General features: G+C 44.2%; 1 protein-coding gene across 6 annotated transcripts in view; it reads left to right on the forward strand.

Moving 5' to 3' along the window:
- UGP2 (UDP-glucose pyrophosphorylase 2) overlaps positions 1-20444 on the forward strand; it is a 440011-nt gene that overhangs the window by 331177 nt on the left and 88390 nt on the right. For all 6 annotated transcript variants that reach the window (XM_069234231.1, XM_069234233.1, XM_069234232.1 and 3 more), the window contains exons 4-5: positions 5377-5562; positions 19786-19919. In XM_069234231.1, coding sequence (XP_069090332.1) covers positions 5377-5562; positions 19786-19919 — 320 coding nt within the window. The remainder of the gene's footprint in view (positions 1-5376; positions 5563-19785; positions 19920-20444) is intronic.

The raw sequence follows: 20444 nt of genomic DNA on the forward strand, positions 1-20444 counted from the left end.
ATTGTTGATCCCTCCGGTATGGTTCCGTGACTTGAACGTTCTGCTCAGAGAGCTAATTTGGGACAATGGACGTAGACGCACTGCACTCACGACCACTTGTAGGCCGACCCGCATGGGAGGACTGGGTGCCCCCGACTTTGAGGCTTATTACTTGGCATCCCAACTACAGTGGGTAGCCGGCTGGCTGGCGGGCAAGGGACACCTGGACCTGTGGACAACCCAGGGGGTAATGGACACGTCACGGATTGCGACACACATGACAGGCAAGAAAATAGTCCTGCCTGGAAACAACATGATGTTAAAAGTCGCAATGGCATGCTGGAAGAGATGCGCGAAGAGAGTAGGAGTGGGCCCACCATACTCCCCGGCCTTACCGCTCTCGGCACTGATTATGGAGTCTGGGGGGAAAGGACCGAAAAGCCTGGGACTCGGTCCCTGGACGGGTGCAGGGATTGAGAGAGTGGGTGGACTATTCGAGGGGGGGGTACTGAGGGGCTTTGCTGATCTAACGGGTGTGGGTGTTCCCCGGGGTCAGTTCCTGCTCTTCGGGAAGTTAGTGCACGCACTGAAGGACCACTGGTGCACGATAAACGCTGAACCCACTCCTCACGGAGTATTGCACCTCCTACTGACGTCGGGGGAGGAGCCCCACTTGATAACCAAAATATACCGAACCCAGTTACAATCCATATTAGATCCCTTGCAGTCATTGAGGGAGCGATGGGAAGGCACGATTGGGCGGGACTTGTCTGACCCTGAGTGGAACAAAACGTTGGCATACCCCCAGACGATCACACGGAATGCGCGGTTAAAATACATCCAATATAATTACCTGCACAGAACGTACCTAACACCGCACCGACTATTCCGTATATACGGGGGGCCCCCCAGGGCGTGTCCAAGATGTCGGGGGTGAGGCAGACTTTGACCATATGGTGTGGGGGTGCCCAGTGCTTCAGGTTGGTTGGAAGGAGATATTGTCTATTCTGTCCCAGCTATTCGGTACGGAGTTACTCCCTACCCCGGAACTGTGCTTACTGGGTCTCAGGCCGGCAGCATTAAACAGGAAAGTAAGAGGGCGTTTCCTGGACCTAACTATGGCCCTTTACAAAAGATTGATCTCAAAGGGCTGGAAATCCTCAGACCACCCCTCACTGGCTGATTGGAAAAAGGATGTTACGAAATGGTCCAGGGCTGAACTACAGGTCCTGAAGGCGGAGGAGGCCAAGGGCATCCGTCCGGTTCCTATTGCCCCGGCCTGGGAAGACTTAGTGGCGAACTGGGATGGACTATGCAAGAGAGCAGCAGCCCCAATGGGAATGGTGGGAGATCTTGGTGGATTGACCTATGGGATGGGACCCCCAGGGAATTCCATGGGGTAACTGAACACTCGTAGAGCCCACACTGAGGAACGCGAAACAGAAACCAACGAGCCACCAAATACTATATCACCATTGGATACGGGGATGAAGCGAACGGCCTGTTGTCCCCCCTCTCGCGATGGTGCGCCTGGCCTCCCCCTACATGCTGACATGCTTTAACTCCTCAAACACCGTTAGCTACAAATCCCACCCACATAACGCCGTAAAGTTGTTCTCCTATCTTGCTTATTTCCCCCCCCTCTTCTTTTTTTTTCTCTATCCATTTTTGTATTTTTCTTTTTCTCTCTTTTTTCTTTTTCTCAGTTTGCTTCGCTCTCATTCTCCTATTTAAAGTACAGAGTAGAACGGGTTTAAGTTGACTGATCACATATATGAGTTAAATTGATAGTATAAGATTGCGAAGTGTATAGCACGGCTCGTCATAGGGTTGGGTATATCAACACCAAGTACCAACGAATGCATAGAAAATGTTAACAATACCAAAGTAATAAGTAACTAAAATTGTATAATGTGTGTCACAAATGCAGACTGTTTAATGCTCACATACAACAAATGCAAGTTGTTAACTCGAGCAAACGTATAAATGTAAAGCAACAAAAGGTTAATAAAATATATTAAAAAAAAAAAAAAAAAAAAACTTCGTTCTATTCAGCATTAAGTTTAAAGAAGTTATCCCTCATCAAGCTACACACACCAGCCATGCATAATTCAAATTTTGCTGCTGTTTCAGATAGATTGTTGGCAAGTGACGCAGTAATTTGTGTGTCATCTACATATAACAGCACCTGGAACCCAAATGATCTCACAAAGGCTGCAAATGGGGAGACGTACAAGTTAAGAGTGGGACTGAGTGTGGAACCCTGTGGCACCCCACAGGGTAAGCTGAATACATTAGCCCTAAACTTACCACAGCTAACTATCTGCTTCCTCTCAGTAAGAAAAGAGTGAAGCAGTTGCAGCGCCTTGGCCCAAATCCCTACTTGTTGTAGTTGTTTAACCATCTGTATGGGAGAGATTTTGTGGAAAGCTGCTGATAGGTCCAGTAGGACCAAGACAGCCGTCCCGCCCTGATCGACCTGCATTCTGATAGTCAATTTACGCAATAAGTGTGGATTCTGCTGTGGCCGCTCCTAAAGCCGTTTTGAAATGGGTCCAAAAGATCATGGTTAGTAATAAACTAAGGGCCTCATTATGTAGTTATCTGCGAAATCTGTATTAAAAGAACCATCGTAACTCCACAAAACTGTGGTGTTTCACCTACTTGAAATACATGGAGGAAAAATACAGAATTATGGCAGAGTGGCGGGGACAGGTTGAGGACTAGAATTACCGATTTCTCTGGTAAATCATAATTTTTAAAAGGGCCTTTAATGTCCCGTTTGCATTCCCCGATACCTTTGCCTCCCAAGTTACATATAGTTCTGGGGTACAGTGACAAGAGCAGGTAATTGGGACCTCATAATAAGGCTAGATCATTCTTAGTTGCATTTCTGACATTGAGACCAAAACAGTTGGCTTTTAAGTTATTTCCCATATTCTAATGTATGATGCAATACTTCAGTATGAAATGCAGCTGTTCCCGCTAGTTAATGTAGGGAAATTCTGTGTTCAAGATAATTCTCTGTACAACCCTTTAGTGACAGTTGGGAAGATCAAACCTTCAGTTAATTTTGAAAGAGAAACTGCAGTCCTATAAGTCTAGTTCTGCTTGCCATTTACTTTTTACGAATTTGTTTGTGTAGAACCAAAGTTGTCAGGTTTCTCATTTCAACCGAAGGTTTCTTATCAGTAGACAACTTTTAATATTATCATGTAACATATTAAGGTCTTAAATATGCAAAGGCTGTTGTGATCCTGGCCATATGCTAGCTAGAGTGAATTATTCCACCGTACAAAACATTTAGATGTCAAAAGGCTTGGATGGATCCAATCAGAAAAGTGTTCTTCTGCTTCCTCATGTTGCGGCACAGGCCACTCATTGTATGGTCACCTGGGATTTGCCCCAGTCTGAATATTAAAATCTCAGAAGTAACATTTGGTGGGGGGTGCCTGTAAAAGAATTCCATGAGATTCGATTTACAAAGACAGACTGAGCAATTAAGTGTATCCTAACACTGTTTACTAGACCACGATCCTTCATACTCTTAGACAGTAAAAGGCGGAAACCACACCACTGTTTTTATGAACTAATGTCTGAAAGTATAAACCCCTTGAGCTAATTGGTGAAAAAAGCATAGGAGTCCTCTTTAGGTTGAGCATAGCAGCACGCAAGTGCTGCATTTCCGACGTGTTCGTATGTATCTGGGCTTTTAACCACGCCCACCGCACGCCCATCACTATAACTTGTTCGTGGACTTGCCCTTAAAAAAATTATTTGTTTTAGTTGGTAAATGCTTTGTTTGTCCCTCCTTGGGGCGATTTAGTTACCGCCTTAGACATCGCCCCAGTTACATGGCTAATTTCACGTTTGCCGATACGTTTGACTGCAAGCAAACTTCTTTTTCCTTTTGTGTGCTCCTTCACGCTGATGCCGGTCTACTGCTGTTTGAGAGGCATAGGAACTTGGGGGCCATGTCTTCAGTCTGCCATTTGACAGATGAAGGGGTTAAGTGAATCCCTGGCTCGGTAGCCTTCATTATAGCAAGAGATGTGTAAAGGATAGGCCTCCTCCTTTAAAGCATGAGAATAGGTACCCAGCATTGTACTGCAATTATTCATCCAGTCTGTAAGTACGACTTGAAGACCGAGTCAGAAAGTAGAGAAAAAGACCATTTGTGTGATGTAACAGTATGCAATTGCTGGAGTGGGCATTAGCAGAGGTATGGTCGAATAATAATCAGGCGGATCCCATACAGTAACTGAGTCGAAATTCACTGACTATTCAGAAACATGTATAAATGTATTACTGCGGTTTTCATCACATCTATGATACGCCTGAGTAATCCAAGTGTAAGCACTGCAGACGTTTGGGTAAATGTACTGATTACTCCTGCTTTTATGGAGGACTTGAAGGAGAGAGGCATGTTTATGGTCATAATATTTAAAGTGGGAAGGAAAAAGTAAAAATGTGTAAAGTTCAGATTTCATATATCTCGATGTGCGTTTCATTTTCAGTGGTCGACTACTCGCAAGGAGGATTGGGAAAATATTTGTGTGCTTCTTGGTGATTACCAATCATTCAATTGCGCTTGTTCCTTCAGACAAGCTCAACTTACACGTGTAGCTCATAAGGATTTATGAATGGGGTAAAGTGGTGTAAATTACGACCATAAGAGTGCAGAACTTACTTATACATGTATTGCTTTACACCTGTATTGTGCATCTAACTAAGATAAGACCTTATGACCACGATCAACCAGTTAACACCTCAGGGGCATCTGGACTCTAAAACACTGCTGTAGAATTACCAATTTCCTTTCCTGAGATCAGTGCAAGCCAATAAGAGCCGTATTGTCTCAACTGTAAAAATGTACCCCTGACCTCCGCAACTCTTCAAAAGGGGTACTGCGTGTAAGGCTATGGTGTGAATTACCAAATGGGTACTCCACTTTGACACCCGCAATGGCCTAAACCGCACCTGGCAAAACTATAAAATTACATGAATGCACATCGATTATATTTGAGTGCTTTCCAGTTTCCATGTGATTGCCAGAAGTTAGTTTCCTTTACTTCTAACTTTTTTAACTAGTTAATGTGTATTGTGTGACGCTGACCTTTGCTGACCTAGAGTTTTGTTTTGTCTCCTTTGATGTAGTGCAAATTGATCTTGTTCCTTCTTCAGAGTTCTATTTTCTTTCTATGGTTGATGATACTGAGCAACTCAATAATTAAGGCTTTCTGTTAACTGTACCAGCATCCAAATAAAGATAATTGGTCATCTTGAAATTCTACAATATTAACAGGGAGGTGCACGTACTTTGAGCTGAATTGCCCTGTATCCGTGCCGCCTTGTGAATCTATTTTGTAATGTATTTTCCCCTCTGCTTTTTTTCAGATTCAGCCGTACGAGAAAATAAAAGCCCGAGGCCTGCCTGACAATATTGCCTCTGTCTTGAACAAACTGGTGGTGGTGAAACTGAATGGAGGGTTAGGCACCAGTATGGGCTGCAAAGGTCCAAAGAGTTTAATTAGTGTGCGCAACGAGAACACCTTCTTAGACCTGACAGTGAAGCAAATTGAGGTATGTCACGGGTGATTTCTCAGAGCTAGTGCCAATGTGAACAGCAGGATGGCTTGAATTACATGAATGTCAAGTGTCGTAGTTGCGTTCATGTGTTGTGGTGTTTGTGGCACGTGTTCAATAAAGATTCCAAATGTAAATGAACATTTTCTTGGGGACTACAATAAGCAGAACTGTGTAACATATTTTTGCTTTTATTATACTTTTTAGACATTCATCAATTTAGCATTTACCTCATATTTTATAATCGGTAAAATACCCCCACCCCTTTCGTTTGGTTGATAGACTAACCCAAGCTGTGACACCCTCTTTTTTTTTTTTTTTTTCTTTTTTAAATTTTCCATAACACAGTAATTTATCGAGCAGTGGATCTATCACCCAAGACCATGTGACATAAGAAGTGATAGCAGACCCACCATGTATCCCCTTTTTACAAACAATAGCCTCCTTCTGCTTTCCAACATCAAAAGCATAGCAGCTAGCAGGGCCCATCTTGTTGAGTTGTGTGCCCTTCAATCGTCGATGTATTGTAATTAGTCAGGAGTGGTGACATCCAGTCAGTACGCGTCCCATTGTCCCTAGACCTTCTCCCATTTTTTTGTACACCCTGTACCCTCCTAGATCACTTTCTCAGGATTACAACACCAGTCCATGTGCCATTCCTGAATCGTAGATGGCTGCGTTGCCCCCCACCTCCTAGCGATGTTACTCTTAGACACTATGGTCCCACCAGCCAACCAAAGTGTTGCTGATCACCCTTCACCCCAAACAGTAACAACTTAGCATCCAGAGCTGTGGTACCCTCTTTTACATCCTTATTAGTGGCTCAGAAGCGTACAGTTGCTTTAAACACAGCTTAAGTTATCTGTTGACAAACAGATCTCTTCTTTTCAGTATAGACTTAGAGTGGGCCCCTTCCTCGTGATTCAGTGGAGTTTTTTCTTACTGAGTTCCCTGCTCTTGATTCAGTGGCTTTACTCACTAATCTTGTTAATCCTGTACTGCTGACGTGAGGAGACCTGTCTCCACCATGTTTTTCAGCTGTCTTCCATTCCCGACCTCCTGCTTTCTCTTGTTCTTTTGTTACTCCCTTGTTCCACTCCTCTTTTTCTTATTCCTTTTTCCCCACGGGAGGGCTCCAGGCCCTATGCTCTATTTGTTCATCCTCTGATATCCCCTTCCACTCCTCCTCTGTTGATCTCCAGTGCTCCCCTGCCCCTCCCTCTGTTGCTTCCAGATTGTTTAAAATGTTTTTTTTGGTGAGGGGAGGAGGTGGGGAGTGGAGGGCTTGTGTATTTGAGCTGCTCTTCTCTCATTGGCACCCCATTGTACTTTATTTTTACTTGATCGTTGTAAAATGGTGTCAGTCAACTTAAATGTTGAAGCAAAAAAAAAAAGGCATTGGCAAAGCCAATAGGTTTCGCCTCTACAAATCTGTTGGTTTTGTCAATGTTTTTAGACATGTCACATAGCAGCGCTGCTTTACATTTGTCTCGCCTTGAGGCTGTTTTTGTCACGCCTTGCAGACTGCCCCTGTTGCATGGATTATGCACGACTGTCTATATACTTCAGTGTGGGTGAACTATTTTTTCTTTGGTCTCTCCCCTTCGTGCCGCATGGAGGCCATGGCGCGAACAGGCACAACAGCGTGAACTCAATTGGCGGTATTGGAGTGCTGGTCATATCGTTCACAGTTACCTAATCTGAGTAATTTCTTGTGGCTCTCCTCTTAAAACACTTGAATTTGGTAAATGCTTAACGTAAACAGGAATCCTCAAAGCGAAAGCGCACATCGGGAGAGCCGATACTACAACATTCACTGCACTCAGGAAACTCGACCCTTCATGCTTTGCAGGGTATTACTTTTACAAAACATGATTGCTCGTAACTAAGCTTGTGGTGGTCCTAGGACAGTGGGACCACCACCAAAACGTTCAGCACAACACTCTTTCTATCTAGATCGTCCTTGGGACCCCACCGTAGGTTCGTGAGGACCCGAAAATAATAACCCCTCTCACCATTCAGTGTCTTTTTTTAAGCATTCTCATGTCTAGAACTCTTGTTTTACAGATGGTAATAGCTTGTGTTTTAAGGGCCTTGTTTGTAATATCATTGATATAGGCCTGCTACCCCTGAAAATGTGTAATGATTATGCCCTCTAAGGGGTAAATATATAGTTGCACTGCATTAAATATTGCCATTTTCTTTTTGTGTCTTTATGCCCTTAGGGGCAAACCTATATAGTTACATGACCATGTTTCTTACTGATGCTATTTTTATTGTGGTGTCCTCTAGGAGCTGTTCTAAGCATTACAGTCACATCAACATACTAAAATATTCGTGGCATGAAAACTTGCCCCATAATGCTTTTCAGGGCATTACGTTTACAAAACATTTTTTGCTTATTACTCAGCCTGTGGTGGTCGTAGGACAATAGGACCACCCTCAAAACATTCACCACAACGTGCTCTTTCTGTCTACATTATGTCTGGGTCCCCACGCTATGTTCTTGGGGACCCCAAAATAATAACCCCTCCCACCATTCATGTTCTTTTTAAGCGCTCTCATGGCTGGAACTTTTAACAGCTGTGAATAGCTTGTGTTGTAAGGGCCTTGTTTGTAATATCATTGCAATAGGCCTGCTAGCCTGGAAAATGTGTAATGCTCTATGTCCTCTAGGGGCTACAAATGTGATTACAATGCATTACTTTCTCCCATTCTTTTTTCATTTGGTTATGCTCTCTGAGGGGTGACTGAATGGTTACATGACCATGTTTCTTCCAATTGCTATTTTTATTGTGGTGTCCTCTAGGAGCTGTTCTGAGCATTGCAGTCAACCTACTTTAATATTCGCGGCACAAAACAAATGCTCTTTCTGTCTACATCATCTCTGGGTCCCCACACTAGATTAATGGGACCCGAAAATAATAACCCCTCCCGCCATTCAGTGTATTTTAAGCTGTCTCATGGCTAGAATGTTTTGTTTTACAGCTGGGAGAAGTTTTGTTTTAAAGGCCTTTATTGTAATATCTTTGCAGTAGGCCTGCTAGCCCTATAAACGCCCTCTAGGTGCTAATTATATGGTTTCACTGCATTACTTTAGCCTGTTTTTTTCATGGGGTTATGCCCTCTAGGGTCTAACAGTATGGTTACATGACCATGTTTCTTACAAATGATATTTTTGTTATGGTGCCCTCTAGGGGCTGTTTTGAGCATTAGAGTCTAATGCCAAAAGTTCATTTTTGATAAAGGTTTATAGGATAATTGTATATGTTTTAATAATCGCTCCTTATTACAGTTATGACCATTATTTCAGGCCAACTTGACATCCTTATTAGACTCTGACTGTTTGAACACTCTTGATCTGTTTGGGTGACCCTTCTAGTTTATTGCGGTCTTGTATCTTTTTGGGGGAATTGTGTTAGCCAGCCAGCAGCTCTGTTTGTGGGGTGATAAAAGTGGTATTCTATTACAGTTAGTGTGGAAGATTTAAATTAGGATGCTAAATTGCAACGTTTTCATTTTTTGCTGCATAGAAGAAGGTAAACTGAAGTGCTTTAGTTATATGCAGGGCCACTGGAATTCTGTAGCAGGAAAAAAACAAAATTGTGAGGCAGGATTGACCAATTTATGTGGCAAGAAATGTCTAGTTACAAATTTATAATGCCAGTAGCTCTAAATCAAGCAAATTCCAAAACCTATTGCATTGCAAATGCTTGTTGTAGTCTCTATGCGATATACAAATTAATTGATGGAATGACGCTTTGACTTGATAGGAGAAGGCACATTTACCACTGGGTCTGCAATTTTTTATGAGTGTGTAATATTTTGGGGTGTGTACTTCCACATGCATGAATTGTCATAACAGAAATTTTGCTTGTTTTCCTTTCACAGCCATTAGTGGATTTCAGACTGCTCTGTAGTTCTCTTTACTATTTTAAATATAATTAAATCTGTTGCACCGAACCTTTTTGGCTCAGATAAATTTCTTGAATTTATGTGGATACATTTTTAACACTGAAGAACAAATTAAAACGTCTTTCTTTCTGTTTTTTGTTAATATTTTTCAGCTTGAAGAAAGGTAAATTGGTCAAAATATAACTCATTACAACTTTCTATGACCAATCAGCCAGTGTTAGGGGAAGTCTTTGTTGTGTTCGTCTGTGTTAGAGATAGCTCCTTGACATGAAATAGTCTAACATATAGTGTGCCCCCTTTACAAACATAGTACAAACTAGGGATATTGTTAATCCTCCTGAGTATACTATTCTGATTAGTTGGTGAGTCGAGCACTGCCAACGAATGATTTCCCCAGAGGCATTTACAAAACGCCAGCAAAGCTTATTCAGCACAAAGCCAATTCATAGAAAGCACTCTTGCATCTGACCATCCAGTCTGAGTGACTATAGAAATGTTAGTGCCCCGCCCTAATTTACAGGAGTATTTCTAATTTTCGCATTCTGAACCCTCTGATTTATGTGTCTGTGTCTTAGATGGTAATTTAATGTTGTGGCAGGCGTACTGTTGGCTGTGCTACGCAAAATGTTTTTCTCCAAAACTGAATAAGGAACATTTATGGACCCGTTCTTCTTGGTCAGTGTATCTATTTGCCATCATCTGTAAATTTCCAGACTCCTTGGTATATGCTGCGTACCAGAGTTCACTCTGTACCACTCAAAAAGCTAGTTACCGTGGACGTTCCACATTTGGTAGGGCATTCAGTGCTCTTGGAGCGGGTTTGTCCTCTATAGCCCAAGGCTGTTGACTAAAGTAGGATCATGAATATATTGGAATGAGAATAGTACTGAAGTAGTCGTCAAATCAGATAAATAGTACCATTGCAAATAAAAGCAACTAGCCCTACATCGAGCCAGCATAATTTAAGGCTGTATAGAAGCACTAACACTATAAAGAGGGCCCATACAAAGAGAATAAATTCAGAATGGAATATTCATTGGGAGCCTATGTACAACTGCTTTTTGTGTCATACAGGAAGGAAATATAAATTAGTAATCAGTAAAATTAATAATTCATGCACATGAAAGCGCAACTTTGAAATGGATATCCTGTTCATGCAAGGTATCTTAGGTTTTGCATTGCAGGGCACCCTGTTACCCCTGGTGTCAAAACCAGGAAATAATCCACCATGCCTAGGTTAGATCACAATAAAAATAATTTTGTCTGTTAAACTTAACAGTGGTATCAATAATTGTAATGTTTGTCATTTCGAATATTTAGTCTCGTTTTGAATTATAAATTTGTTAAAAACTCATACTTCCCACTATCTTTTACTGTTTTTGTTAATGTTTTTAAACTTTTTATGTAGTTTGTTTAGATTTTCTTTATAAATATTAGCATTCTCCATCGTCTTTAATGAAACACTTGGCAGGTGTTTATTGGGCCTGTTTCAGCTACGTGTAGTGGCCTTTTTCAAAATCACTATGGGCTTCTGATGTTGGTGCAGTCAATACAAGTCAGATTCTTCTCGGTATAATTTTTAATAGAATTTAATGGTTACATTTTTAAATTAGCATTTGAAAATATCATATCCAACATCCACCATAATTGGCGCTAAAAAAAATTCCCAGCATTTTCATTTGCTTGTCAATGGTGTACATCATAGGTCAAGGACATTTGGACCCTGTGATGGCCGTGTTTCAGGTGGAAGTGGGGTAAGGCACTGCTTGAGTCACCTAGCCATTTAAGAAAGGGGAGAGGGTAAGGGGCCTGATTTGTTTTATCAGGAAGGCACTTAAGGGGAGGATGAAAAGCATGCTAATCGTGCAAAGTATTAAGGTTCACTTTATGGTGATTAGGATAATGGAACACACAGTGGAGGGAAGGGCTGTTGCCGTTTACATGTACGGGAGTATAGCCTAGGGAAATAAGTGCTGTATACATGGCCCAAGGAAGGAGTCCCAAATGTCACTGCAATGTGTTCTTGGTCATTCAGTCTGTAAATCAAGCTTTCATGGTTGGCTGTTACAGCCACACTCTCAAGCCAGTTCTCGAGGGTCGGGCCCTAGGCATGGCCCACCTGCACAGCATGCCTAGCATAGCTGCTGTTAGCAATAAGTCCATGCAGCATTTTGCCTGGTTGCTAAGTTCCGGCATGTCCTCGTTATCATGTAGGAATGCTATTGCTGCATTAAGGGGCATGTAGCATCTGAGGTTGTCTCTCAGCATGTAACCAACTCCTGCCTGTAAGGACGTAAAACAGGACATGACCAGAGTACATGCAGAATGTCATAGTCTGCTTGGTGGCATCACCAGCAGTTAGACCTGGGCATTAGTTTGGCTTTGTGCAATTTAGCCCAGAGACCAGTGCCAGTCCTGGAGTACCCTAAAGTAACAAAACTTCATTAAAGCTTCCCAAAGGATTTTGTCATGAGTGACCATGAGTTGGAACCAGTCCATTGAGGAGTACTGAACTTGCAATCTGACCTTCCATTGGATCCTGAGAAGTCGTTTCAGTGGTTCAAAGAACATTTTCATCACAAGGAGATCATATAGGCCAGAGACCAGTTTCTTATAGAGGCCCCATTGCACCATGTATGGATGAAGACCAGTCTCCTGTGCACCATTAATAGGACATGGGTCAATTTCCAGACCGCATTGATTGCTGTCAACATCGGGTTAAACCACTTAGTTGAGGCATGAGGGGCCAGCATATAGGGACAAAAGACCTTGGGTGCCATTATGTGGGGGACATTGGGACCCAACGCCATTGGCCTGTGACACTGGACCTCCCAGTGCATGTGAAGGTGGCGGGCCCCATCGCACGACCAAAACTGAGTACTATGGGCCCAGGGGTGTTGATGGGGCTGAGGGGACACGTGGTGCCTGCTGCTGGTGCCTGGCCCCGCTTGGTGCAGTGTAGACCATGGGGCCAGTGGTAAACATGTGGATTGGAGCTTCCATTCTTGTGACTGGAGTTCGTTGGGGGCAAGACCAGCATAGCCACGAGGTGGAGAGGTGCACTGGAACTGAAAGGGTGCCCTTCCCCCATCTCCTCATCTTCAAGTTGTTCATCCTCCCCAAGGGACGGAAACTCTGGGGGCCCATTGTTTGCTTCCCTCCCTCCATTTTGCTCTAGAGGCTCATGGCGTGGAGGCCAATCTTTGGGCTGGACATGGTCCTCTTTGGCTCCCCTCTCCACAGCTATGCAAAGGATGTGTAACCAGCAAAATGGCAGTCCTACACACTGAGCAGGCGCTGCTTGTGTCGCTCCATTACCTGCAGGTCTGGAGTATGACCTGGGGAGGGGGGTGGCCTAAGGCAGGGAGGCACCATTGACATCTGTGGAAATGCCCTCTATAACTGCGATGGAGCCCACCAGTGCTGGATTTCCTACACTGTACCTTCCAACTAGGGCTGACACACTGGTCACAAATCTGGACTGCATTTTAAATGCCATAGCAGAGACCAAGCTGGATCTTGTGGAAAGGGTAGACTCTGTGGTACTGGAGTTGGAACTTCTGCACAAATATTAGAGAAAGCTTTCAGAGTTAAATATGGAGTCACCCAGCTCTGTCCTCCAGCCTCAAATGTGCTCCTTCAAAAACCAGGGTGAAGACCGCACAAAGTCAAACAACTGGAGAGAAACTAGACGATCTTGATGGCAGATCCAAGCATAATAACATTGGCATCATTGGCTTCCCAGAGGACGTAGAGGGTGGTGATCCCACTGCCTTCTTTGAAATCTGGACATCCACCAAGGTTGCTCTTGGGGGGGGTTGTCACCCCACTTAACTGTAGATCCTGCTCACAGGGTGCCCTTGCTATGCTCCCTGTCTGCGCTCCCTTGAGACTGGGTCTAAGCTAAATTACTTCCTTTTATGGGCCAGGGCGGAGTGCTGCAGGCCACCAAATGGCTGGGTATGATCACCTATGAAAATGCACAGATCTAACCTTTTCTGGACCACACCAATGCGGTCTAGTGCATGCAGGCATCCTTTGCTGGTATGAAATGTAAACTAAGAAATTTGGACATAAATCACTCCTATTATTCTTGACCAAGCTGAAGGTAATGATGAACGAAAAAACCTACATTTACTTGGTACCTGTGATTCCTGGGTCTGGGTTGAACAGTGGAGACAGGACAATCCGGAGGCAAATGCTTCCACATTATGAAGGAACAGCTCTAAATCAACCGTTCCTCAACGTGGACGGCACCGCCAACTGGCGTCGCACAGGGGGGCCTCCACTGTCTCTGGTGTTCTGTGACCTGCACAGGCACAACAAGGGAGAATCTCTGCCTTTACCATGTCGGCTCATATCTGTAACCCTGCAAGGATTTGCTTGTCTGGGTGCTTGGACAATGCTTCCTCTGATAGACTCTGTAACCTCTCAGCTTAGCACATCATCTGTTCCGCTCCCTTCCGTTACTCCTCAGACAGCAGAGAAAATCATTTGACTGTAACCAATGATTGGGTATAGGGCTCGTCCAGAATGGGGACACGAGAGTGCTGGAGTGCCGGGGAGGGGAGGAGGCGACTCCTCCCTTATTTTCCGGCAACAAGACTTCCGGCAGCACCCACCCAACTGAGGAAGGGCTTTTGTTGGACTTCCCTGGAGCGCTTTGCCTGCTCATCATGGCCCCTACACATATGTGGGACCTTGCTCTTGGGGCAATGGTCCACAGCTTTCACCTTGTTCATGGGGGCCCTCTTCACTGTCATCTCCACAGGGCACCAAATGTACTGTACCTGCAGTTTTTTTTTTTTTTTTTAATTCTTTTTTGTCCTTAGCACCAGAGCTAAGGGGTCAGGATGTCCATACCCTGGCGCCTTTCTTTTTTAAAATTTTTTTTTTTTCATCTTTATTACGGGGACAAAGCAGAGTCCAGCGATGACTGCCAACACTTCCTTGTTGGAGTGTTGGGAGCAAATCAGATCTCAGCACTAGATCAGGAGGATTCCGGAGCCTTACATATACATATATAATATTTTTAATATCTCAAAAACTACTGAACAGATTTACACCAAATAGCGATAACAGCTACATTTCTGCCTAATTTGGTATAATTCCGTCCAACGTTTCAGGCTGTAGTTCTGTTTAAAAAAAAAAAAAAAAAAAACTATAGGAATTAACATGGGGAAGGCACGTTTTGGGATCCCCCTTTTTCTCGGCCCCTGCTTGTCGGATCACCCCGAAACTTCCCAGACACCAGCTGAAGTGAGTGTCAATTTTTTTTCGAACACTCGAAGATTCCTCAACAGGCGCTAAAGATATAGGCAAGGCAAAAAACGCTTTTTCTACAGAAACTAGGTACTAACTATAAGTGGCGTCCCCACTCGTTACATTACATTTGAGCCCCACGGAGGTGGCGGTTCCTAGTGCTAAAGGGGCTGTGTGCGCCCACCCCCACATTACTTTCCATTAAAGCTCTGGGGAGGTGGTGGTCCCCGGGGTCCAGTGTGCTCCTCTCCTTATTTTATTTTTTTACATGCCCGGGACCTGGCCCACCTGGGGAGTTTACAAAAAACAAGCGCGGAAGCCTGTGCTTGTTTTCTTTTTTTGTTGTTGTTGTTTTTTTTGCTGTGAAAAAAAGTGCTTCTTTTTTACTCTGGAAGGGTCCCTCTGGGACCCCAACACCACAGTTAAGGTGTCAGAGTGTACCTACCCTAGCCCCTTTTCCTTTTTTGTGTGTGTTTTTTATTGGGACTTGGCTGAAGCCGAGTCCCAAGATTGGCTGCCAACACTTCTTGGTTGAAGTGTTGGCAGCCAATCAGAGCTGTGCATTTCCCTGCACAAGTTTGTCATTGTTTGTGAAGTTGTCAGCGAGGATCTGCGGCCCTAGATATACAAATGTATTTTCCTTTTAATTTCTTTTAAACTACTGAACGGATTTACACCAAATAAGCAAAAGCATAATCTGCGTACCAAAAGCTAACGTTCTGCCAAATTTGGTGTAATTCTATCCAGCTGTTTGGGCTCTAGTCGTGTTGACAGGCCCTATGGGAATTAACATGGGGAAACCCACATTTTGTTTTACCTCCCCCACCCCCCCTTTTTTTCTCAGCTCCTTCATGATCGATCAGCCCAAATCTTTCCGTGCGCAACAGAAATCACTGGGGCAATTTTTTGGGAAAAGTTTGTGAAGATTAGTCAAACTATGCCAAAGATATAAGCAAATCAAATAATGCTGTTTCTGTTGAAACATGATGCGAACTATAACTACCTAGTAGCGACCGCCACTAGGTAAGATATATATATATGTTTGTGTATGTATGAGTATATGTGAGTGTGTGTGTTCCTTTCTTTTATTTATATATATATCACTTAAAAAACAAAGTTTACAGGGATGTAATATTTAGGTTCTAAACTTACTCACACAAAACCAGAGAAATTCAGCAGCTATAGGTGGTTATTTCAAGTAACTATAACTCGCAGCCTAAGATAACTAAGTTGTGCCCCCGCCATCCACAGTATTTTCTTCAATAATTGACTTCTAATTTTTAATTTATGTTTTTGTTGACGTTATAAAAGTTATCATGTGTGCTGTAATAGTGCAAGCGAGGGCGCAAGTTAGTTACCTCAGCTGATGGCATCTGGCTGTGCATGGCAGGAGTTGGCCCAAGTGCCTGTCTCTCTGGGTGTGAGAATAGGTGTGAGAGGATGTCTCTGAGTGTAAGAGTGGCTGTCAGAGTGTGAGTGTCTCTCTGGGTGTGAAAGGGCCTATGTAAGTTTGTTAGTGTGTGGTTGCGCTCCAATAGGTGGAAGAGGCATTTACCTCCTCAAAGGATTTCAGATCATTTTTCAATGTGGAATCGCGAAGTAAACACACTTGCTTTGCCTTTGCCAAGCTCAGGAGTTAGGATCATTTGTCCTTTCCAGAAGTGGAGCTTCACCTGGGGCTCCTGCTATGTTTATCTTTGTAAGTGCTTCCTGTTGAGGTTAATTTCTGTGAAATGAGCATCATGGCCAGAATGGAAGCTCACCTGTTCATTTATCCAACAAGAGTGCACAGTTTTGCACAAAATGTCCAGCCAACTGGAGCACTTTATACTGGTTAGTTAGTAAGTGCTACCTCATTGGTTGAATTTTCAGGGTGGGGTGGAGGGGCCACGTGACCTCCCTCCCATAGTCGATTTTGTTCCTGGAGACTCCATCCCCGGGGCATACTACAGTTCAGTGGGTGTGCGTGGTCCCCCTCCCTGGGAAGATTTAGGTCCTGGGGATCCCATTCCCTAGGCCCGGCCTTATGGGTTATATATATATATTTTTTTTGGGGGGGGAAGGAGAACTGCCTAATCCTCCTCCCCCGGCCAAGATCTGCCACTGGGACCCTGTGAGGTGGCAGTCCTTAGGGCCATTATTGGCTCCTCGAAGGGGCCTGCAAGGCCCTCCTCCAACATTTGAAATTTACCTTGGTGAGGTGGTGGTCCCTGGAGCCGGGGGTCTTCAACAGACCTCCTTCCTTTTCTGGTGGTCCCCGGGGCTGTGGCGGGGGACTGCTCAGGCCCCCCGGGTTAAGTTACTTTGCCCCAGGGAAGTGGCGGTCCCCGGGGCTTTGGAGGGGGAGGGCTGTGTAGCCTTCCCGCATTCATTGTTACTTTAGCCCCAGGGAGATGGCGGTTGCCGGTGCTTCGGTTGGGGGCTACGTGGCCTGCCCGCATTAGTTGTTACTTTACCCCCTGGAAGATGGCTGTGCCCGGGGCTTTGGGCGGGAGCCCCCCACCGCATTCATTGTTACTTTAGTCCTGGGGAGGTGGCAGTCCCCGGGGCTGCGGGGGGGATGAGGCATGTGCCCCCCCACTCCCTCTACCCCAATTAATTGTTACTCTAGCCCCGGGAGGTGGGGGTGCCCAGGGCTCCTGAGTTGGCCGTGCGCCTCTTCCTCGTCCTCCTCCCATCCTACCTTCCCCCACCTATAACTGAATCAAAGCCCCAGGGAGGTGGCTTTCCATTTTTTTAGGGACTCGTCTGAAGCAGTGTCCCAAGATGGCTGCTTACACTTCCTGGTTGAAGTGTTGGCAGCCAATCAGAGCTTTGCAGATCTCTGCACAGGCTCTTATTATTTGTGAAGTCGTCCGGGAGAATCCGTGGCTCTAGATATACAAATTTGGATTTCCCTTAATTTATCATAAACTTGTGATAGATTTGGTGTAATTCAAAACTTCCATGGGAATCAACATGGGAAATGCACATTTTTTAACCCCTTCTCCCCCCCATTTTTTTCGGATCCCGCTTGATGGATCACCCCAAAACTTTCCATGCTCAACTTGAATCACAGGCACACTTTTTGGGAACATTTTGTGAAGATTCGTCAAACAGCGCCAAAGATATAGGCAAGTCAAAAATACCTTTTTCTATGGAGTCATGGTCCTGACTATACGAACTGGCGACCACCAGTCGTGCCCGTGTGTGTGTGTGTTAGAGAGTTATGGAAGTATTCAACTCTGCAGAGACAGTGGAGGATGGTTGATTCTGGAATATGAATAGGATGTCAGTGTGTCACTGAAGCAATTAGTCTGAGGTCAGTGTTGGAAGTTCTAGTGGAGCAAAGAATCGTTTTTCATGGTTGCAGTGCATTTTTTGTATTTGCATGTCAATGATGTTTGTGTGTGGTATATGGTGGTAGTGTAGTAATTCCCTAAAGTACTTAAAATTGGTGATGATAGGATATGTGGCTCAGAACAGGAACCAGAATGTGCAATCAGTGGGCATAAAGTCCCTGTGAGAATTAAGGATTTTGCCTTGTGGTCAGCAACACTCCCCCTACTCCACCTTTCCCCTGCTGCCAGTGCAGCAAAAGTGAAAAATAAAATGGCATTAAAAATTAATTACCATGTTATTTTTCACCGTTCCCAGCACAAGCGGTGTTTGGGGGAAGGGCATTGCTGTAGAGTGGCAGCAAGGGAGTGGTGCTCACTCAACCAATTTACACTTCGCATATCACTTTGGCCTGCTGCCTTGCGATGGCCAGGCTGATGGGCAGTGTAAATCTCTCCACGTAGCTGTCTTAAACAGGTAGGTGGAAGCCACAGACCTCCTGTGCCTGCAGAAAAGTCGAGGCACCCTGCTCCAGCCAATCCTGGCCCTGCTCTCCTGCTGTTCATCTGCAGCATGAGTAGCGTCGGTATTTGGAGAAGGGAGCTGACTGAGGCTTCCTGAGGTGCTGTTGCGCTGACTGCAATCAAGACAAGGACGAGGAGTGTGGGTGAAAACCTATTTCTTTATATTTCTATCTTTTTGGCCAACTGATAGGCACTGTGAGAAACTAGCATTGCATTCAGTCTTGAGCACTCATTCCTGGCCCACCTGTTAAGGAGCCATGATTGAGAGCTTTGGAATGTGAGCCTGAAGGCATTGTGACTTATTACAGTGCCTGCAACTGGGTTTGGCACTCTGTTCGGTGACCGTCCACTGTTGTGGGTCACCGCCTGCTACTGCTTGTGTTAGTGTGTAGTTGTTAGTTTTTGAGTGCAATTCATGAGGGGGAAGATGTGTTGTAACGTTGTGAGTATGTATGGATGGGGCAGTGTGAGTGACGTGTTGAATAAAGAACTGGAGTATGGCATGAGTGGGGTAAAGACTGTTAGTATGGTAGGGCGGTAGAATTCTGTGAGGTGCGGATTGGTCAGCTAGAAGCTGTTTCTTTACCGTTTCGAACATCTCGTCGGCTTCTTGGAATTTTTCACCACAAATTTTGACTAGAGAATACATGTTGTCAGAAATTGTAGCATCATTTATATGGAATGGAAGTGTTTGAGTAAAAAAACAAAGATTAAAAAAAAAGACAAACTGAACTGTATTGATTTAGTCTTGATCACACATGCAAATATGTCAGGTTACCTGCTAACTCTCTGTTGTTAGGAAGTTTAAGAAATAGTCCGAATTTATTTCTCACCTTCTCTTTTAATTGTAAAATTTTTTCAAGGCCACTTCAGCATCCCCACCCCACAAACATCCCCCAATCACTGTGCCATTAGGTCCGCTCTTATCTGACAATGCCGCTTCTCCCCACCCCCCACAACTAAGAAAAAGGGATGAAATAACATACTTTAAAAAAGTCTATTATAATGATTTTACAGTCTACTTGAAAGACTTTTGTCTTTCGGAATCTAAACCTACTTTGCTCCCCCTTAGTCCTGCTTACCTTTAGGGCAAGCGGTGCAGCTGGAGCTTTACTCACGCGTGATTTGTTGTAAAAGCTTGCTCTACGCAGACGTTCATGAACGTAAAAAAGTAAAGTGCTATCCAATTTATTTTTTTCAGCATCTAAACAAAACTTATGACACGGCTGTTCCTCTTGTCCTCATGAACTCTTTCAATACCGATGAAGACACCAAGAAAATCTTGCAGAAATACAGTCACTGTCGAGTGAAAATTTATACCTTCAACCAGAGCAGGTAAAACTCCATTTCAACGTGCGCATATCAGAGCCAAACATTCTCGGCCTTGTAAACCATAGCATTGCTCAGACCTACTATATACATGCTCCGAATACTCACCTCATGCCAATGATGTGCACCTACATTTGTCAGGCACGGGCTCCAGTTTCTAAGGTGTGGCTTGAGATACTAGGTTAGCTGTTCTAAAGAAGTCAAACTATCATTGTTCCATCCACGCTTGGTACGAGTACCTTCTAGGGCAGTGGTCTCCAAACTTTTTAATGCTGTGCCCCCCCAGTTGAAAAATATAAATCATTGGCCCCCCTCAGAATTTTTCACAATTATTTCATAAAGATGGCAATGTTTAAATTTGTCTATACCTATTTAAACATTGCAGATAAGTACTGTTATATTCTTTTAATGCAACAACATGCTTCTGCTTAAAACAAAGGCCTGTTATCTGTATAATGCTTCTTTTGGCCAGAGTCTGGCGCCCCCCCTGAGATCACTTGAGGCCCCCCTAGGGTGGCCCGCCCCCAAGTC

The sequence above is a fragment of the Pleurodeles waltl genome, chromosome 5, assembly GCF_031143425.1.
Source record: "Pleurodeles waltl isolate 20211129_DDA chromosome 5, aPleWal1.hap1.20221129, whole genome shotgun sequence".
In the NCBI taxonomy this organism is placed as follows: Eukaryota; Metazoa; Chordata; class Amphibia; order Caudata; family Salamandridae; genus Pleurodeles; species Pleurodeles waltl.